General features: G+C 39.8%; 2 protein-coding genes across 7 annotated transcripts in view; both read left to right on the top strand.

The window, feature by feature from the left end:
• Window positions 1-5,207, top strand: part of MIGA1 (mitoguardin 1) — a 74,569-nt gene extending 69,362 nt beyond the window's left edge. For both annotated transcript variants that reach the window (XM_064493429.1, XM_010989059.3), the window contains exon 16: window positions 1,661-5,207. In XM_064493429.1, coding sequence (XP_064349499.1) covers window positions 1,661-1,879 — 219 coding nt within the window. In that variant the 3' untranslated portion in view covers window positions 1,880-5,207. The remainder of the gene's footprint in view (window positions 1-1,660) is intronic.
• A 5,045-nt stretch (window positions 5,208-10,252) lies between these two features.
• NEXN (nexilin F-actin binding protein) overlaps window positions 10,253-18,988 on the top strand; it is a 41,180-nt gene continuing 32,444 nt past the window's right edge. For 3 of the 5 annotated variants that reach the window (XM_031465429.2, XM_031465430.2, XM_031465427.2), the window contains exon 1: window positions 10,285-10,370. The gene's annotated coding sequence lies outside the window, so the exon portion shown is untranslated. Of the gene's footprint in view, window positions 10,371-18,988 lie in introns of all 5 variants that reach the window. The other 2 variants (XM_031465426.2, XM_031465428.2) reach the window with 2 other exon arrangements.

Genomic DNA, 18,988 nt, shown 5'->3' with positions numbered 1-18,988 from the left:
CACTGGGCTGACATGACAAGCCACAATGATGGCCAGGGGTCTTACCACAGTGGGAGGACCAAAACCACAAAGATAGAAGGAGGTAGCAAACATCCCCAGCACCTAGTGCAAGCATTTCCATTTGCAGAGAGCTTGGCCATGCATCATAAAAACAGGGTCCCCTCAAAGCTGGCAGTGTCATCTCAGGCTAACAAATCCATCTAAAAATTAACACATAGTCTCAGATTTCGAGATCTTTCCCTTTGACCCAAAGATTCAGGCCATCAGAAGATCTGAATTAGTCTTTCAGCTCCTTATACAAGATGGAAAAAAGGCTGATTTCTTATTATTATTGTATTATTTAAATTTTTTTGAGGGGAGGGGGTAATTAGGTTTATTTATTTTTAGAGGAGGTACTGGGGATTGAACCCAGGACCTCATGCATGCTAAGCATGTGCTCTACACTTGAGCTATACCCTCCCCCCAAAAGAGGCTGATTTCTTGAAACATCACGTAGGTATAGCTGGACAGGTGCTGATGTCCAGCCTTATTTTAAAAGCAGCTAAATTTTCTTCCCTGACTTCTCATGCTGCTCTCACCTAGCATGTGCCCTAGGAAACTTTTTAATGTTCTAAATAAGGACAGGATGGGGGCAGCAGCCTAGGGGATTTACGGAATCAAAAGCTACTACATAGCCAAGACCATTTCACAAGAAATAGCGTAGGGAACACTATTGGGTCAAGATCCTCCCAAAGAGCTGCAAGAAGCACACACAAAGAAAATTGTGGTGGGTCTCTCTCCCGTATCAGGATCAGTTGTACCACAGTCATGGTCCAGGAAGAAGAGCCATTTCATGTCCTTGGCAGATTATCAGTTTCCATGGCATTTCTCAAGATGTTTCAATTTTCAGTGCAATAAGGTGTTTGGAAGTTTTGTAACCAAAGAGCAAGCACTAAAGAAATCTCAACTGATTGCAAATTGAAAATATTATAAAGCCAAAAATTTACATAGTCAAGAATTGATTGGGGAGAGGGATTCTGCTATATAGAAAAAGGAGTTCAAGGGTTTATTCATATAAACCCTTAATTATAAATCATCCTTATATCCACAAATTGGGAGCAAATTCCTTATTTTTAAATGGCCATCATCTGATTATTCAGTTGCAGTTCTCTTCAATGCTGGACACATGGTGTTCAAAGACCAAAGCCTTGAGAGCACTAGACCAGAAAATGGGAGGAGCACGACAAGGAAGAGAGGGCATCAGGGGTTGGAATTTCCGAAATGAGCATTTATTTCACAGAAGGCTTGGCACAATGAGGCTGGGGTGATGTAGTTTTCGTGATTGTTCTTGGTCGCCTCTTTTGCTGCAGCAATCAGTGGAGTGAGACTGGAGAGGGGGATAATTTTTTTTTTTGATCGTTACATCGGTTTTACATCAGTTACGTCAGCCCTGAGAAGTAAAATGACAAGTAGTGTTATCCCTTATTTTATAGAAAAAGAAAATGGGACCCAAAAAGATTTAACTTGTTCAGGGTTCCTTATCCAGTGAGAGATAAAATGAGCGGTGGAACGCAGGCCTTCCGACTCCTAATTCAGTGTCTGCTACAGTATTGGTAACTATTTAGATTTCATGTAATTTTGATCTAATAAGTGCCAATTTGTTTTTGTGTTCCTTTTCCAGAATCAAGTTCTTTTCTTCCTCAAAGACATTTTTGATTTCGAGAAGGTGCGCTATTCCAGTATAGAGACTTTGACTGAAGACCTCATGCACTTACTGATCCGCCGCACCGAACTCCTAATGGCCTACCTTGGAGCCGATGCCCTGAGGCACACAAGTAGTTGTCTAAGTACTCATGGTCATGTTATGTCCAGTGGCCTGCTGGAAGCCAAAGTACAATAAGTACCGTAAAAGTCAGACAATTTGAGTGTGCTATGAAATATCTCAAAATCAATAACTATTGATTTTGTTATATATGTGACACAGAATTGGTCGATCTGGACTCAGGGAGGGAAAAAAAAAATCTAGTAAAGGATGAGTGACTGTACTGTACTTACACAGAAGTTCTGTCATTGAATCCCTGTGTAGTGTATCCAAAGTGTCTTTTTATAATCTTTAGGTAATAATCGTTGTGAAATGTATATTTTACAGAAATATTGCTTGAATTGAAACCAGTACTTGGGAATTAATGGATTTGTCGTCTTGAAGCTGTCTGAAATGTCCAGTTTCACTCTCAAAAGCTTTGTTTTCGTGCTTTGTACCGTAAAGATAGATACTTTAGCCAAGACTTTCGTGGCCGACACATGCAAGAATATATTGCGCGTAGTGTCAACAAACGTAACTTTGCCTGGAGACGTAGTTTTACTTGTGATGTCATTCATTGTTTAATCACGGTCAGGCAGTAGTGGCGATGAACACGTGCTGCTGACGTTACTGCTTGTGCATGTGCTTAAGTATTTGAATCAAAGACACCGTAACGGTTGAGTATCGTTATAAAACATTTAAATGAATTGCCACTGAGAAGTTTACAAGTTTATATTAGATTTACTGCAGTTCCCAAAATACATTACTGTTGATCTTATAAGTTAGACTGAAGACTTTTTCTTTTATCTTGGTGTACATGAGAGCATTTCCCTTCAATAAATAATGATTAAAAATAGAACATTTATTAACTATGACAGGCAGTTATTGTAGTTTTGAAACTATCGCCCAACCACTGAAGGTATGAATCTTGATACAGTAAAATCATTTCTTCTTTCTCTTTCTACAAAACTGGCTTTTAATTATTTCCACAGAGAACTTAGCACACTGGGAATTTGTCATATTATGCCCATATTTTAGAAATATTCATACATTGAATCTTACAGAGGTCTTAAAGAAGGTTTTTTCTGCCCTGAATATAGAACAGAATATTTTTAATGGTATGGAAGTGTATTTCCTGTCCTTCAGGATACATAGATGAATAAATGAGGTATTCACGAGTAAGGTTCTTCAGAGTATATTAGATATTTTCAGAGTTGTATTAATTTTATGTCTAAATCATATGCCACTATTTAGAGTGGCTGACTCAGTATATCATCAGTGGATTGGATTTGTTGATTTTGCTCCTAAAGTAGGCTTTCTTCATTTTAGGAGTGAGTTACCAAGAAGGATCTAAAATATATTTTTTTAAAATGTATTTTTAGATTAAAGTGCCTAGTTTCTGATTAATGAATAGAAAATGAAAAGTGGGGGAAAAGCATAAACTTTTAAGGTTTTAAGTTTATGTATGTAATATTATGTAATATTAGTTACAAAATAGGAGGTTCAGAATCCTTGTGCTGTTTGCACGTACTGTGTTCCGTAATGTATAGGTTACAGCATTAAACAATATGAAACATTGCTCTAATATTTTTTGACTATATAGCTCCTTGACTTTTCTTACCTATATTCTTAATTTAACAATTGGCTGTTCAGAATTCTTCATTTTTCCTGTATTTTAGCTTCTTGTTGAGGTGCCACTGGCCTTGAATGATTCACACACATACCCACACGTGCACGCACACCCGTCCCTTTATTGTGTAAGCAAGATAGTTATTGCTTACGTTAATTTTCCTGGTTGGGGGGCTGACGGTTTTAATTCATGTTTTAGGCTGTGGTTTTATAAACAAACCTATAAGGAAATTTGATTACTTCTTTTATTTGAGGAAGATATTGTTTGAAGTCTGTTTTGAAGAATTGCACTATTTAATAATGCTGCTACTATGAAATAACCTGGGGAATTTCATCAGATAAGATGAATGACTTTCCAAAAGGTGTTTTTTTCCTCCTTTACACTTCACCTTGAAAAAAAAAGTTGCCCATATTTAAGAGGTTGGTTTGTCGAATTCAGTGCTGGAGTTCCAGGTCAGTTCAGGAGCAGCGCTTTAGTAAGATGCTTTCTTTGTGGCCTTTGACAAGAGACAAGAGTGACCAAATAGACTTGCAGGGTATTAAGTACAGAAAAGAAATCCCTCTCTGTTGTAAGGGGAGAAACTTGACCTTTCTAAAGAAACCTCTCTTAAAAATGTTTCTGAGCACAGAAGAGTACTTAAGGCATATGGACCAATTTCAGTTTGCCTTGAAATGGGTTTAACAGCTAAAGCAATGTTTTAAAAAATAAAAAAGAACTAAACTAGTCTAGGGCCTTTTAGGATAAAATCCTGTTTAGCACTTTCATGGTAGTATTATCAGAAAATTGCCACTGTTACCATGAGTCCTACCATCTGCTTCCCTGTATAAATTATAAGAGAGCCTTGAATTAGTCCTGAGAAAATGGATTTTTTTTCCTCCTATTTTCTGGAAGGAGAAAGATAAGTGTTCAGGTGATTTATATTTGGTGATTTTTTTTTTCTATTTTGGTTTCTCTACATTTTTGTTAAACTGAAAGCCTAGTTATTGATTCTTGAAGGCTTATGGTATGTTTATTAAATGTCAAAGTGGGTTTTTTTAAAAAAGGCAAGTTTTTCGTACTGTTATAGTCAGCTCCAAAGAACTTTCTCTCTGTCATAAAGAAGTATTTTTTATTTGCATCCATTTATTATGTTTCTACTAATTTGCTGAATTAACTGACTTTATAAAAAATATTTACAAGCTTGTTCTTGCCTTAAGATGTTAGATGTTCTATTTAAATGATTACCTAAGGGGGGATTATTTGCATTAAAAAGAATTCTTTTGTTTATCATTCCTTTAAACCTGTGAGATAGGAATGCCAAAGTAACATTTAATATACTTCTCTGTGACTTTTCATAATCAAAAAATTTAAATTATGTTCATAACATAATTTGCTTTTATTTTAATGTGAATGTATATTAGGAAATTATTTGGAATATACATTTCAAAGTGATAAGAATTAGGCTGAATTAAAATCTTTTTTTTTTTTTTTGCTTGGATTAATCAAATTTAGAAATATCTCTGTATGTGAGACTCCAGAATTTGTCTGATCTCTGATTAACTGAAATGAGGACATACATTCTTTGTTCCTAATGATTATGTTACGTTATTGTTTTGCTTAGTTTGAGGACAACCACGTATTAGCTTTACCTGGCTGGTATCAGTAGATGTGTCTGTTTCCTAAATGTAAAGACTGCACTTGTTCTGTAAAAGTGAAACACTACAGTGGCAGAAGAGAAGAGCGCTGGCTCGTTAGCCAGAGTGAGCGCTGTGACCCGGATGTATGTCTACTGCTGCCAAATAAAAGAGTGATGGTGCATCTTGCTGCTGGATTGCCTGTTTTATACAACGCTTACAAGGTCACACTTGTCCTGTCAGACCCTGCTCACTAGGAGCTGTCAGTCTCCTTTAAGACCACATGTATCTGCATGGAGAACACAGACAACTGCAGAGGCCTGGAAACCAAGTGTAAAAGTGTATGTTTTCTTTCTGTACTGACTGGGAGAGAAAACAGTTTTGTGATGAGTAAAGTCAAAATACTTGTGTTTTCATCAATCATTTAAAGTGTTCCGGTTGAAACTTCCATCAAACACAGTACAGTTGTATCACATCAACGTACATGCATCTGTCCCTGTTCAGACATACCCCTTGCCCACCACTTCTTGGCGAGGGCTCAGATGCACTGAGCCACAGAGAGGGATGAAGACACCAGATAGCGGGAAGGGCTTCCCTGCGTATAAAAATTCTTGATTTGGGATTTCCATTGAAGAGATTTATTTTCGAAGAATTAAACATATACAGTATAGATAAATGTACCTGATTATATTTTAAAACTATTAAACATAAACTTAAATATAATACTCAATAAGCAGACCACACAAACATGAGTTAAATCTTTTCCCAGCAAGGATGCAGGCTTGGAGATGGAGTGGGTAACCAGACCTGCATCCCAGTCTCATCTTCTGTTTCCTTTGTTATCTGCCATCCTCTTTGACCCTGCTTCATGAACTTAATATTTTGCAGTTTAAACAGATCTCTTTGAATTTTTATGTGTGTTTAAAATACTCCTCTGCAAGCATTTCAGTGTCCTATTGTTACACTCTTTGTAGGGCTTTGCTGGAAATCTTTGTGGACTCACTTGGTTTATCCACTGTCTTTCTCACTGTTCTTTTGCTGCTTTGACTTCTGTTTTTATGGAGCGTTTCTTCCTGTGCCCTGTATGCTCTGATACCTCACCCTGCTACTTCTTCTCCTTTAATCTCTCTCTCCTTAAGCTACTGACATCTTTGATCAGGCCGCACGGCTCTTTTGTCTGCTGAGGTTCTTTTTTTGTTTTTTTTTTCCTACCTTTGAATGGTGAAAACCCTTAAGTAACCTTTATCATTTGGGCAGGAAAGGACTGAATTCCAGTACAGAAAAAAAAAAAAAAAGACCAAAACTTCCTTCTATGATGCTTTTTTATTCTTTACTTAAAAGCCACAGCAAGGCAACTGGTACATCAAATACCACCTCAGCGATTTGCTTTTAACTGTCCCCTATGTGTGTCACAAAAGCCTTTCACAAAGTATACTTATATATAGGACATTTCAGAACTTTTGTAATTTGCTGCTTGAAAAACACCGTAATACTTGAATATAAAGAACTTTGACATTAGAAAGCACTTGAAATTTAAGACTTCTAGAACTTTGCTAATTCTTTTATTTAATAACCTCTCTCAGAGAATCAGCCCCGGGACTTTAAAAAGGACTGAGTGCTTAATGTGGTAGATGGATAATGAAAAAAAAAAAAGTAGGTTAAAGCAGGTGCATTTGTGATCTTTGCTAACTATCCCCAAATTTAGCAGCTTGAAGCAATGCACATCATCTCAGATAGTTTCTGAGAATTGGGAATTTAAGAATGGCTGGCTCTGGGGGTCCTGGCTTAGGGTCTCTCCTGAGACTGCAGTCATCTAAAGGCTTGACTCGGGCTGTAAGATTTGCTTCCAAGATTTGCTCAGTCACACGGTTCTGTCAGGGGCTTTAGGTCCTTGCCACATGGGCCTCCTAACAGAGCTGCCTGAGTACTTAGAACATGGCAGCTGGCTTCCCCCAAATTGAGCAATCTGAGAGCTATCAAGGCAAAAGACACAGTATATTTTATAACCTAGACTTGAAAGGGACATACCATCACTTCTGCCATATTCTTTTGGTCACACAGACCAACCTTGACACAATGGGGAGGAGATTACACAAGGGCAGAAATACCAAGAGGTGGGATCATTTGGGGTCATCTTGGTGGCTGGATATCACAGCAGGGAATCATAATAAATTGAACATAGATAATACAGACATTTTAATTTTAAATGAATTCATGCACATTCTTTGGCCAATCTTTTAATGTGGGGTGAAGGTCTACTTGGAGTCTGGATCTAGTCCGTATTCTGAGATCTTTTTTGCATAAACTATACCTCTAAACAGTCATCTGGGATTTCCAATTTCCCTTACTTTTAAAGGAGAAAAAATGTACATGAAAAGCAATGAGTGCCAAATCCCTGTAGGGTTTCATAATTTTCTACCCACTCTTTCACATTTGTCTTCCCTACACCTAGCTTAGTGGTAATTTTTATAAGCTATTTGCCTTTATCAATTCTTCAAAGCATTCAGTGTAGCTTTTCTAAAAACTATTTTTGCTTTTGTATTTCTTCCTTTTTGTAATGTTTATGTCATTTCAATAACATACAACTGATGTACAAGTTTGAGAACAATTGATTCATGATAAATACACAAGGAATGTTTGCACAAATTGGCAACTCGTGGATTTCTCATAGTCTTCTCAAATTTAGTATGTCTAAAACGGAGCTCCTGACCACACCTGCCCAAACCTTCTCCCTCCAGACTTTCTCATCCCAGTGAATGACAACTCCATTTTCCAGTTCCTCAGACCAAAAACTTCTTTTCCTCATATTTCACATGTAGTCTGTAACCAGAATCCTAGCAGTTCTACTTTAAAAAAAAGTGTACTAATAAAAAAAAAATGTGCTAAGCATTTCTCACTACTTCAGAGCTATCACCTTGGCCCAAACTCCCATAACCTGTCATCCTGATTATTTTGGAAGCCTCCTGACTGGTCTCCCTGCTTCATTTAGTGCGTTTGCAGCACAACAGCCAGAGTGAACACGTTAAAAATATGTCACATCATGTCCTGCTTTGTTCAGAATCCACCAGCGGCCATCCATCATATTCAAGAGTAAAAGCTAAAGTCCTTACAATGTACGAAAATGTTCCTCACAGTCTGCCTCCTGCCCCAGTCCACTTCATATTCCTTTCCCCTTTGCCTGCTCTTCCTAGAACATGTCAGACAGGGACCTTCTTGGGGCCTTTGTACCTCCTCCTGTACCACTCTTCTCCCACACAGCCCCAGGAATTTCCAGAGCTCATATGTGCATGCATCTCCAGATATTTCCATGGCTCACTGCATCACTTTCCTCAAGACTTTTACTCATATAAGACTTTAAATTCTACCTGAAAGCACAATAGCCACGCACTCCATTTCCGGCATTTCCTACTTTTCTGCTCTGGTTTATCTATACTGCTGATCACTAAGTACTACTAGTTCATTTATTTGTTTATTGTCCGCCCTCTTCTACTCAAACGTATGTCTCATGATGGCAGGGCTTTTTATTTGTTTTGTGATGGCTGTATAGCACTCAGTGTCTAGAAATGAATATTTGTTGAATGAATGAATGATGAATTGAGGACAGAAGTAGGCTTTGCATGCTGTGGGTAACTTTCAGAGTTAAGTAGGAAGAATGGAGATATTTGTTGTATCTGGTGAAACTGTCGAGTAGAAATCAGTTAAGAGAGCCTCTACTCACTTCTTTAAGTCATAAGAATAAATGTATAATTATAAATTGATAAATGTAAGGAGGAAATGGGTGGAATGAGAATTTATCACAGGTAGGACCGAGAGAGACTGGGGTGAAAGGAAGGCTTCTCTGAGAAAGCAACACATAAGTGGACAGCAAAAGCATATGTTGAAGTTAGGTGAAGAGTTGGGGGAAAGAGAATTTTATGCGGAGGGGACAGCTTGTGCAAAGTCCCTGCAGCCGGAATGACCATGGAAAATCCCATAAACTGAAGAAGGTCAAGGTGATGGTATTGAAGGGAGCAAGGGAGTGAGCCAGATCATCCAGGCCATCCATCACTATCTGTATTAGAGAAGCTGAAACAGCTGTTTTAATTACCAATCTAGAACTTTGAAGAATGAAGGACTTTTACCTCTTAAAAGAATTCCCATCCTGAGTAGATAGTGCATGGGGATGGGGTGGAGAAGGAAGGTTACATGGTTAAGACCAGAAGGCCTTCCAACATCTCTGAAAATACAACCTGAGCACCACTGTCCACCCAGGGCTGGAAGTTGAAGGTGGTTGTCCCTGGTTTATCTGTGTGGGTGGTAGCTCAATTTTGCTAATTCACTTATTCATTAATTAAATTTGTATTTATCTTAGGCATGCAGTGAACAACTGAAGATCCTCCCCGACCAGGAAAATGTCCCCTTTGGATGAGTATTTCAGGTTTTAATATAGGTTGTCTGATGGGTCTAATTGACAGGCAGGTGGCCCAGGTTGTATTCGCAAGATGCCTTAATGTAGGTTTAGAAAGACCAGAGATGATTTGCCTTCAATTAAGGAAAATTGGAAGATTATATAAATATTTTTTTAAAAAATGTCTCCTCCTTCCCCACCTCCTTTTCTCCTCTCTATCCTCCTCTTTTCTCTACAACGACCCTCTTTGGAGTTTAACCAGAACCAAGTAAACGAGAGCAACAGACGGATGAAGCGGTCTCCCGTCGGCTGTCCTCTGCTCTTAGCAATAAACGTGAAGTTGGCCAAGAGTCAACGGTTTGGATGAAGGTAGTGGCTCGGCTCCTTAGAAACCGGGACCTGTAGAGTGGCTGAGAGGTGGGCCCGGCGCAGACCGGCTGTGGGAAGGGGGAGGCAGCTGCAGCCTCTTTATGCATCCCATTCCAGGATCTCTCGCTTCCCGCAGGCGAGGCAGCCTCCTTTCCTCGGACCCCGCCGGGGCTGGAGGCAGACCCGAGGGGAGGGGGAAGCTCAGGGACCCCGAGCCGACCCAGGGCGACGGGCAGGTCTGGCGGAAAGTTGGCCGCCACCGCCCCCCTCGTCCGCCTTCCTCCTCGACTCTCCACCCCTCTCCGGGCGCTCCGGCGGAGGCGGGGGGTTGGGGGAACTGGCCTTGTGTTTTGGAACAGCTGCAGCCGGCGCTGGGCCCGCCCGGAATGCGGGAACAGGCTGCGCACCAGGACTTTTATGGAAACTTGCTGCTGGAGACGGCGGCGGCGGCCAGAGGGCTCGTGGCGGCTGGAGTGGCGGCGGCGGCGGAGGCGGCCGGAGCGCTCAGACCCCTTCCCACACCCAGGCGCCGGGCGCGCACAGCCTCCCCGCGCGCACCCAGGACCTTCGCTCGTCGCGGGCTCCAGGCGGGTGAGAGGAGTCGGGGGGCCGTGGGGTGGGCGCGGCCGAGCCGGAGCGGTCGGCTCCCCCGGGGCGGCGGGCGGGGGGCTGCGGGGACACGCGCCGCGCCCCGGCTCCTGGCCGGGCTCCATCCAGCTGTGGCGACGCGCCGGTCCCCGGCGCGAGCGAACCGGCCCTCGGAGCCGCGTCCCGCGGGCTCGGCGGAGGGCGGACGGGGTCATCCTGGCTGTGCCTCCGCTTCCGCCGGCCTCGGGCGTCTGGCCGCTCTTCCCTTGCCCGGCTCCGCGGCTTCAGCTCGGCTCGCGCCCTGCCTGGAGTTTCGGGAGCTTTCTCAGTCCTGCAGGGAATGCGCCCTCCCGGAGCGGAGAGGGTGCCAGTCCGCTTGCTCTGTCCCAGGGGTGCGGGCAGGTGAAGGGCCGTGTCCTGCCCCCCGCGTGCCCCCGGCGCGGTCTCCGTCTCCGCCAGCAGTGCCTGTTGTTTTTAAGAGAAATCGGTCCTGATCTGCCCCTGCGGAGGCTGGGGAGTGAAATGTGATTTAACAGCCCATCATCTACCCCCTCCCGCCCAACTATTTTTTCACGGTTCTGTCCGAGGTAGGATGTTGGGAGTTGTGCAGCTAGAGCTGGAAGTTGGAGTGAATAATGTAGTCACCTCCTGAGACCTCCCTTGTGCTTTTTGAAAACGCCGAGCCATTCCAGCTGTTTGTAAACTGTGAAACGCTCTACAAATGCTAAAAATGTATTACTGATGGCATTTGTGAAGAAAATAAGTTTAGAGGTTAGTAGATTATTGCAATGGCTTCAAGACCTTCATTTCATATTTATTTTAGGTCCATAATGTGAACAAAGAGAGTTGGAAAGGGGGGTGCGGAGCGGGGAGAGGGAGGGAGAGAGAGACAGAGGGGACAGAATGAGAACGAGATAAAAATAGCATAAGGATATGTCCTAACAAAATGTCTGTCCTTGGGAAAGAGGCAGGTAGAGGAAAGAAGTAAGCCGTAATAAGAAAGAAATTAGTTCCATGAGCAAAGCAAGCAGAGCATCATTCATCAGCTACATTTTGCTAATGAATTCATGTATGGGCCCACTGGCCTTCCAGTCACAGCATAGCTATGTGCTGCGTGGTATGATAAAATAAACTTCAGTATTTATAGTATACATCTTAGTCACCCGTTATTGAGTGGACCACATTATTTCCCCCCTAATCCTTTTACAGGTTAAAAGCTGCCATAGGAAAACTCAGAATACACACAAATCTATGAAATTTTTTTGAGTTTTGAGATGCGGTAGGTGGAAAAATGCATGGTTAATCAAATTGAGGGACAGCGTTTTTGAGGAGGTATATTTAGTATAAATGAACGTTGATAAATGTAGTTAATTAAGATTATTTCTCACAGCTATTAGTCCCCTATTTCTGAAGATATTTTATATATTTGACTGGAATAATTTAAAGAAAAATGTGGGCAATTCTGTATTTTATCTGCAACAACTCCCTTAAAGATCCCTAAGCAAAAACTGCAACAAAATTCTTTTAAATCCAGTTTCCCTTGATACAGTATTGATGTATTCAGTTTTAATGGAAGAGTCACACTTTTAGATCCATTTTAAGCCAGTGTAGTGAATAGCAATTTTTCCTGCCTGCTCACCTTAAAATGGAATTTGTGCTGTTTTTGAAATTTTGATATGTAAGACTGATCATTGTCAAAATGTATGTCATCTTGAGATGACTATATTTAGCATCAACAAAGGAATGTATTATCTAGATTTTTGAACAGTATTTTTCCCCAGAAATTACACTTGAAGTATTTAGGTTAGGGTTTCATTTGTGAACAAAATGAAAACTGAGTATGTATATTTGGAAGAGATTAATTGAGGTTTTAGATTGCTTAGAACCCAAGTGGCCTGAAATGAAATACTATTTCACTTAAGAAAAAAAATGAAACCTCCTGTTATCTCTGAAACACCCTAAAGGCAAATAAAAGTATTGATTACATAAAAATATATGCTTAAAAGAAAGAAAACTATGTAGTAAATGTAGAAGAGTATGTAACAGATGGGCAGATGTCTAAAAGTTTTTATGGAAGAGAGGACTCAGTACATTGTGTGGTGTGTAGGCCACACGCACGCACACACACCACGCGCACACACACACACATCTTAGTAGTCTACTTTATAATTTAGAAGGAAAATGACCTGCTGCATTCTTAACAATTTTATGTCTTTCTTTCCTTATGTAGTCAATCTGCGGTTTATATCACCTGTGTAGCTTCTTGCCTGTTCTCCTCTGGTTTTATAATTGTATGATTACACATTAGTTACATACACTTGGAATTTTTATCTTTTCTTTTTCTGTTTAAATACTCAGTGCATAGAGTGGCTTGACTGATGCTAGTGTACTTTTTACATTCCAGAAATCCAACTTATTTAACTTTCAGTCACGTTTGTTTTTTATTATAAAGTTAATACAACCATATTATATTTATGGTTAAAAAATACAGAGAACGGTAAGGGGGCTCGCATCGTCTGATACATATGCTGTTAGTGTTTTGATGTAGTTTCCTCTTTTCCCTTTGCTTGGGGTTTTGTTTCTCGCATTGCCACATCTCAGTGCGAATACACGTGCGAAGGAATTGAATGCAGTATCTGCCGTCTAGTAAGTGTTCAGTAGTTGCTGCTCTTTCCCCCTCCCCTCCTTTTTTCCCTTTTGTCATCTCTTCTTTTTTGCTCTCAGACTAGAAGACAGGTAGATTGGGGCTCCCTAGGCCGGGTCCTGAGGTTGGTGAAATCTGACTTCCACCTTCCTTTCTGTGCCTCCTCCCTGCCCTTTCCTCCCCTTTGACTGCCTCCCTCTGTCTGGCCTCCCCTTTGTCTCTTTGCTTTTTCTTAACGCTGCTTGTTCATTTAGATCAGAGGCCACAAATTGGCAGCCCAAAAGCCACTTCCAGCCACAGACATGCTTAAAAATTGGTATATCTTATATTAAAATGTGAATTTTCAGCCTCCCTTGAAAAGTTGGAAGATCTGGGCAAAACTGGGTCCACATTTCTGCATAGCAAGAAACCCTGAACGAAGCTGTGGCTCCCTCCTCAGACAGGGCACATGCTTTCCTTTTGACATAGTCTCCACCATTCCCTATGGTTTTCCAACTAGTCATCACTCCTTCAGATTACCTGTCAATTATACTACATAACCTTGGCTTACATTTCCTAACCCTAGACACTTAACCGCACAGGCTCCTGATCTAAGTATTAGGGCAAGTCTGAAGCCGTGATATGATGGGAAGTCTCCTGGACTTGGCATTAGGAACCTGGACTTTAAGTGTTGCAGATACATTTTGGTTAGTAATCCTTCTCTTAAATAATGTGATCATGGGAATGGGAAGGAGAGGTTAACATTCATTGACACTAATTGCTGGTGTCAGTTGAACTGAAAGGAACCATGTATTGTTAACTAAAACAAAATATTTTAACTGTTGGAAATTTAGAAAGCATAGGGGAGATATTTCTGGGAAAGAAGGCTTTCCTAGGAACTCTGAAACAATCCTACTCCTTCCCCATCTTAGAAGAGTTTAGAAGAGTTTTTGCAGCCCCTAGACATTGGCCATAAAGCAGAGTTAACTACATACTGTTCTCCGTCTCACCACCCCACCCACTTGTTTGGAGCCAGAGCCATGGGTCTTCCCATTCCCAGCTGTGTCCTTCAATGAAAGGCCATCTTCCACTTGAAGAGAGGGTGAGGAGGCCCAATCTCCTCCAGAAATTACCACATTCATTTGCTTGGGAAGCCAACATCCTGCAGCCCAAGTTTCTGGTTTTTCATCATATACAGTTTAATGTAAACTCACTCCATTTTATTTTAGTTTCCATAATTTTATTTATTTGTTTGTTCATTCATCCATCATGCATCCTCTTCGTTAGTCCTCATTTTGGAGATATCAGTCATAAAAGTTTTATTTGGGCTGATTTTGGGTCAGACAGTTTTCCTGCTGTCTCCTGCTATCCTAATAATTCATCCACTCGCTTAACTATGAATTGATTTTATACTGTGTCCTAGTTGTTGTGTGAGACACTGAAGATAAAAACCCAGTAGAGCACACTGCTTACCTTTCAGGGGCTCATAGTATGATGAATGCTCTTTGAAGAATAACACATACAGTCATAGGAGTGCAAAGTATTATATATTATTAATACAGAAGAATGTCAAAGCAGGTTGAAAATAAGATTCTTAGTTATCAGTGAGGAATTGTGTATTGGTATGAGAAAAAAAATCTCATTATTTCAAATAGGTAAAATAGGATCTAATTTCACATTTTTGAATTGTGATGGGGTTTATGATGTTTTGTAATATAATTTTTAAAGTGTAAAGTCTCAAGCTTCATTAAGTGTCATAAAGTTACATTATATGTGAGTTTGTATTTCTTGTGCAAGTGAAAAATGATGCAAGTGTAGGCTCACACTTTATGAAGCTCAAAACAATGTTGTTTGTTCCAAAGACTGTAAAGAGGTGGGTTTTAACATTACTTGTAGCATATAGTTAAGTGTTTTGTCTAAAAACCTTAAAAGTTGAGACAAAGAATTTACTTGAGTTTAATGAATACTGATTTAAAACTGTTATTTTCTTGACAACTCTGTTCTCCTTGAGAGAGGAGATGATACATTAACACAGTGAAACAGCTACTGTGAATGAGAAAGTTGTAATTTAAAATTCTTTTCTTGATTCCTGCATTATTTGCTCTCTTGAAATATTTTAATTGCAGATCCAGAAAAAGTCAAATAAAGTAATGAAATTTAGAAAATGTAGAGACCAAACATAGGTCCAATGCAATTCTGGAACAGAAGCATTAGCATGCGTATTTTAAGATGATCTGTCTTACTTGGTATTATATTCCACTATAAGACTTACATGTTGTCTCACAGCTTGAGGTTTATACCTTAACGTTCAACCTGAAAATTATAACAGCTCAAAAGTATACACTAACGTATTTTATCAGGCCGTTAAGTCATTTTCAAAAACTTCCTGAAGCCTATCTCATTAATTGCTATGCCCGCTGCTACCAATGTTAGTTAGTATTACTATTACCATTGGGTAATAGTAATACTAACTAATAATTACCTAACTAATAACTAATAACTAATAATAACTAATAATAGTAATACTAACTAATAATTACCTAACTAATAACTAATAACTAATAATAACTAATAATTACCTCCTCACACACATATACACATACACACACACACACACACACACACATAAATGTGTGTATACATATGTACTCTTTTAGGTAAAAATGGAGAATTACAGAGTGAAGTGAGTAGTTGACTAGAAGTCAGGAAGCCTGGAGTCTAGTTCCTTGTTCTCCTCCTGAGCAGCCTGCAGCCTTGGAGTGGTCACTGAATCTTTTTGAACCTCCCTTTTTTCATATGGTAAATAAAGGGGTTGGACTAAATGATCCTTAAGGTCCTTAGCTAATGAGCTGTAAAAATCCATAATTCTTAGCAGAGTATAACCAGACCCCAAACGTAATCTGACAGGCAGTAAAACCTGTTCAGAACTGAACTAATTTTCTGACTCCTTAAGCATGCTTTTAATGGTAACCCGGTCCACCCAGTTTAGCTCAGACTAAAAGCCTTGAGCTGATTCTTGATGGTATCCCTCTCCTCACCTCCGTCCTCCAAATCTAACTGATCAAAGTTCTTCCAATAATGTCTCTCCTACAGTGTGAGTTCCCTGGAGGGACTTTGTCTTTTTGTTCACTTTCCTGTCGCCATAGCCTAGGATCGTCCCTGGCATATAGTAGGAGCTGAATAAATACTTGTTAAATAAGTGAATGAATGGGCCACCATGTCTTGTCAATTCCACTTCTGAAATGTCTTTTCCAACTTTTCATTCCTCGTGCTGCTGTCTTAATTCAGGCCCGTACTTCTCTTGCCAGGATCGCTGTGCTTGTCCTCCTCCCTGTGGTCTTTCCTCATTTTACTCCAGTTTTCTGCACTGCTATCAGAGTCTGTCTCTTTTTTCTTTCTAGAATACATATCTCATTAAGTCACATTGCTGCTTGAAAAATCATCCTTTGCTGTCTCCCCATTGACTACAGGATCAAGTCTAAACTTTTTCTCAACATGGCATTTAGGAGGAATCTTCCCATTCTGTGCCCAGTCTGTCTTTCTGGTTTTACCATTGATTCTCTGGACGATTTACAGCTCCCCAAACTTGGAATGGGCTGTCAGGCGCTCGTGTTTCTGTTCATGTTGCTTCTTTAGGCTGGATGCCCTTAGCCTCTTTTCTGTTTTGTGAAATCCTACTTATCCTTCAAGATCTAAATCAGATGTCCCCGTCTATCTGTGAGTAATCTGCCTTAATCCCAGCTCCCTCCTTAACCCCACCATAGTCTTTTCCACGTTCCCATAGCCCTGTATGTGCACTGCTATATAGCACTTACTACTTCGTATTGTAATTAGTTGTAGTCTCATTTGTTTTTCCCAACAAAGCTACTTGGTTTTAAAAGCTATCACATGTATTTGGTGTACCATCGCCAGGCGTAACATCTGGTACACAGTAGGGTCTCCTCACAAAAACAGTAGGTGGTCAGTACAGACCTAATCTGTCAAATTTGGAAAAAATGCAATCTTTTTGATAAACCGTGGACAGGCTGTGGTAATATTGCTGTATTCCCTCTGACACCTGTGGTGGTTACTTAGTTGTCTTCATTTAACATGAACGCTTAATATGCTGGGATGACATTAACAAATCCCTTTGTCATCCCTTAATGATGACCAAGCTTTTGTTGAGGAGCCACATGTTCAGCCTGATCCTTTGGTCAGTGTTTTCTCTTATTCTCGATAACAACTCAGCTGGCTCGCCTGAGATCTTAGACCCTTGAAAGTGCGGTGAGGCCTGATTGTTGTGTTGTTGCTGCCCCCTGAAGGTGGCTAAAGGCATTGCATCTGCCTGCTCGGACAGAAGAAGAGTATCTTAAAACTAGATAAAGAAAAATCTGTGAGAGCCCAGATATAAAGTCCTTTGACATTTAGGGTACTGACTATAGGAATTAAGTTGTTAAACTGGTCTTCATTTGGCCTTCTAAAACACTGTGAGGGATTCACTCAGTCTAACTACTTTCTTTTTAGAATGAGAACTGACATGATTTGATAGAATGTTTTTTCCTATAATTCAGCAAATCTCACAATGTGCTTTTAGAATACTTGGGAGTCCCCAAGACCCTTCAGGTACCAAAGAAGTTCTTTCTTTTCCAATTACATATCTGTGCGAGGCCATGTTTTCTTTACATACTTCAGTCACAACAGTTTGAACGCGGAAGCAGGTATGAGAATACACCTGTCTTTTATTAAGCGAGATATTAAAGAGATGTGCAGAAATGTAACACAACACCAGTCTTCTCACTAATTATTTTTAATTTGGAAAATATAGTTGTCTTTCATAAAGTGTGTTTATATAGATTCATAATGGGTTTGTTATTGTTATTTTAAATGACTTAAGTATATATTTGAAAATTCTGTTTTAATTTCCAATACATTAAATATCTGTAGATATACTCTATGCAAACAAAAGCTCTCTGGTCTCCTCCATAATAGGTCCAGACATTAGGCCCTGAGCTCAAAAAGTTTGAGGACCACTCCTCTATTTCACTGCCGTTCTTCCAGTGGGGGCATTTTTCTTCAACATCACAGAGCTTACTTTTATATGTGTTTCATATTTTCAGATGCTACTAAAATAAATCTTTTCTATCTAAAAACTTAAGCTGTATTATATTTTCTTGATCTTTAAACCTCTGTGGTCTATGAGCAACATGAGAAGAGATATTTTATCCTATTCATCTTTGTATATGTAGCGCCTTCCACTGTCTAGCATGATGTAGAAAGGTGTTTAGTAAATGTTCCTTGAATTAATTAATAAGTACATATTTATTCATTTTAGCTAATTCCTTCATTTCCCGTTTATTCTTAGTTCTGTCATACTTGTCATCTCTAAATCTATGAAGTAACATGCAAACCACCTAGTGTATGACACACTGTAGGGACTCAGTTGTTAGTTTCCACCTTTCTCCTTTATTTAGTATAGAGATACCAGGTCTTTCCTCCAATGTATTGTAACTTTAAAAAAAAGTCCCTACATTTTATTGATATATGTAACAATTTTATTAATGATTTTGTCAAATAAGAACTTGACAGTTTTCTTTGAGTGGTTATTTTAAAGTCTTCCCAAGAGAGAATAAAAGGCAAGAGTTACGGGTTTTGATTCTGGGTGTACTTCTGAGAGGACAGGAGGATGTACGGCATGGTGCCTAGAATCTGGTGAGTGCAGCTAGAGTAGGATTTTTCCCAACATTTTTTATTTATTGTTTGGTTTTTTTGTTGTTGTTTGGAGGGAGGTAATTAGGTTTATTTATTTACTCATTAATTTTAATGGACATAGTGAGGATTGAACCCAGGACCTTGTACGTGGTAAGCACATGCTCTACCACTGAGCTATACCCCCCTGAAAAGTTTTGATAATTCAAAAATGTTTATCAGTATTCTGAAGGAGAGAAGGCTGTTAAAGTGAGTCCTTTGAATTTTATAGCTTCTCATTTTATAAGTTTACTAATCAAAATGATAATACATA

The sequence above is a fragment of the Camelus dromedarius genome, chromosome 14 (genome assembly GCF_036321535.1).
Source record: "Camelus dromedarius isolate mCamDro1 chromosome 14, mCamDro1.pat, whole genome shotgun sequence".
Taxonomy (NCBI): Eukaryota; Metazoa; Chordata; class Mammalia; order Artiodactyla; family Camelidae; genus Camelus; species Camelus dromedarius.
Note: the sequence above shows the minus strand (reverse complement) of the source record. Positions and strands in the feature narration are given on the sequence as shown.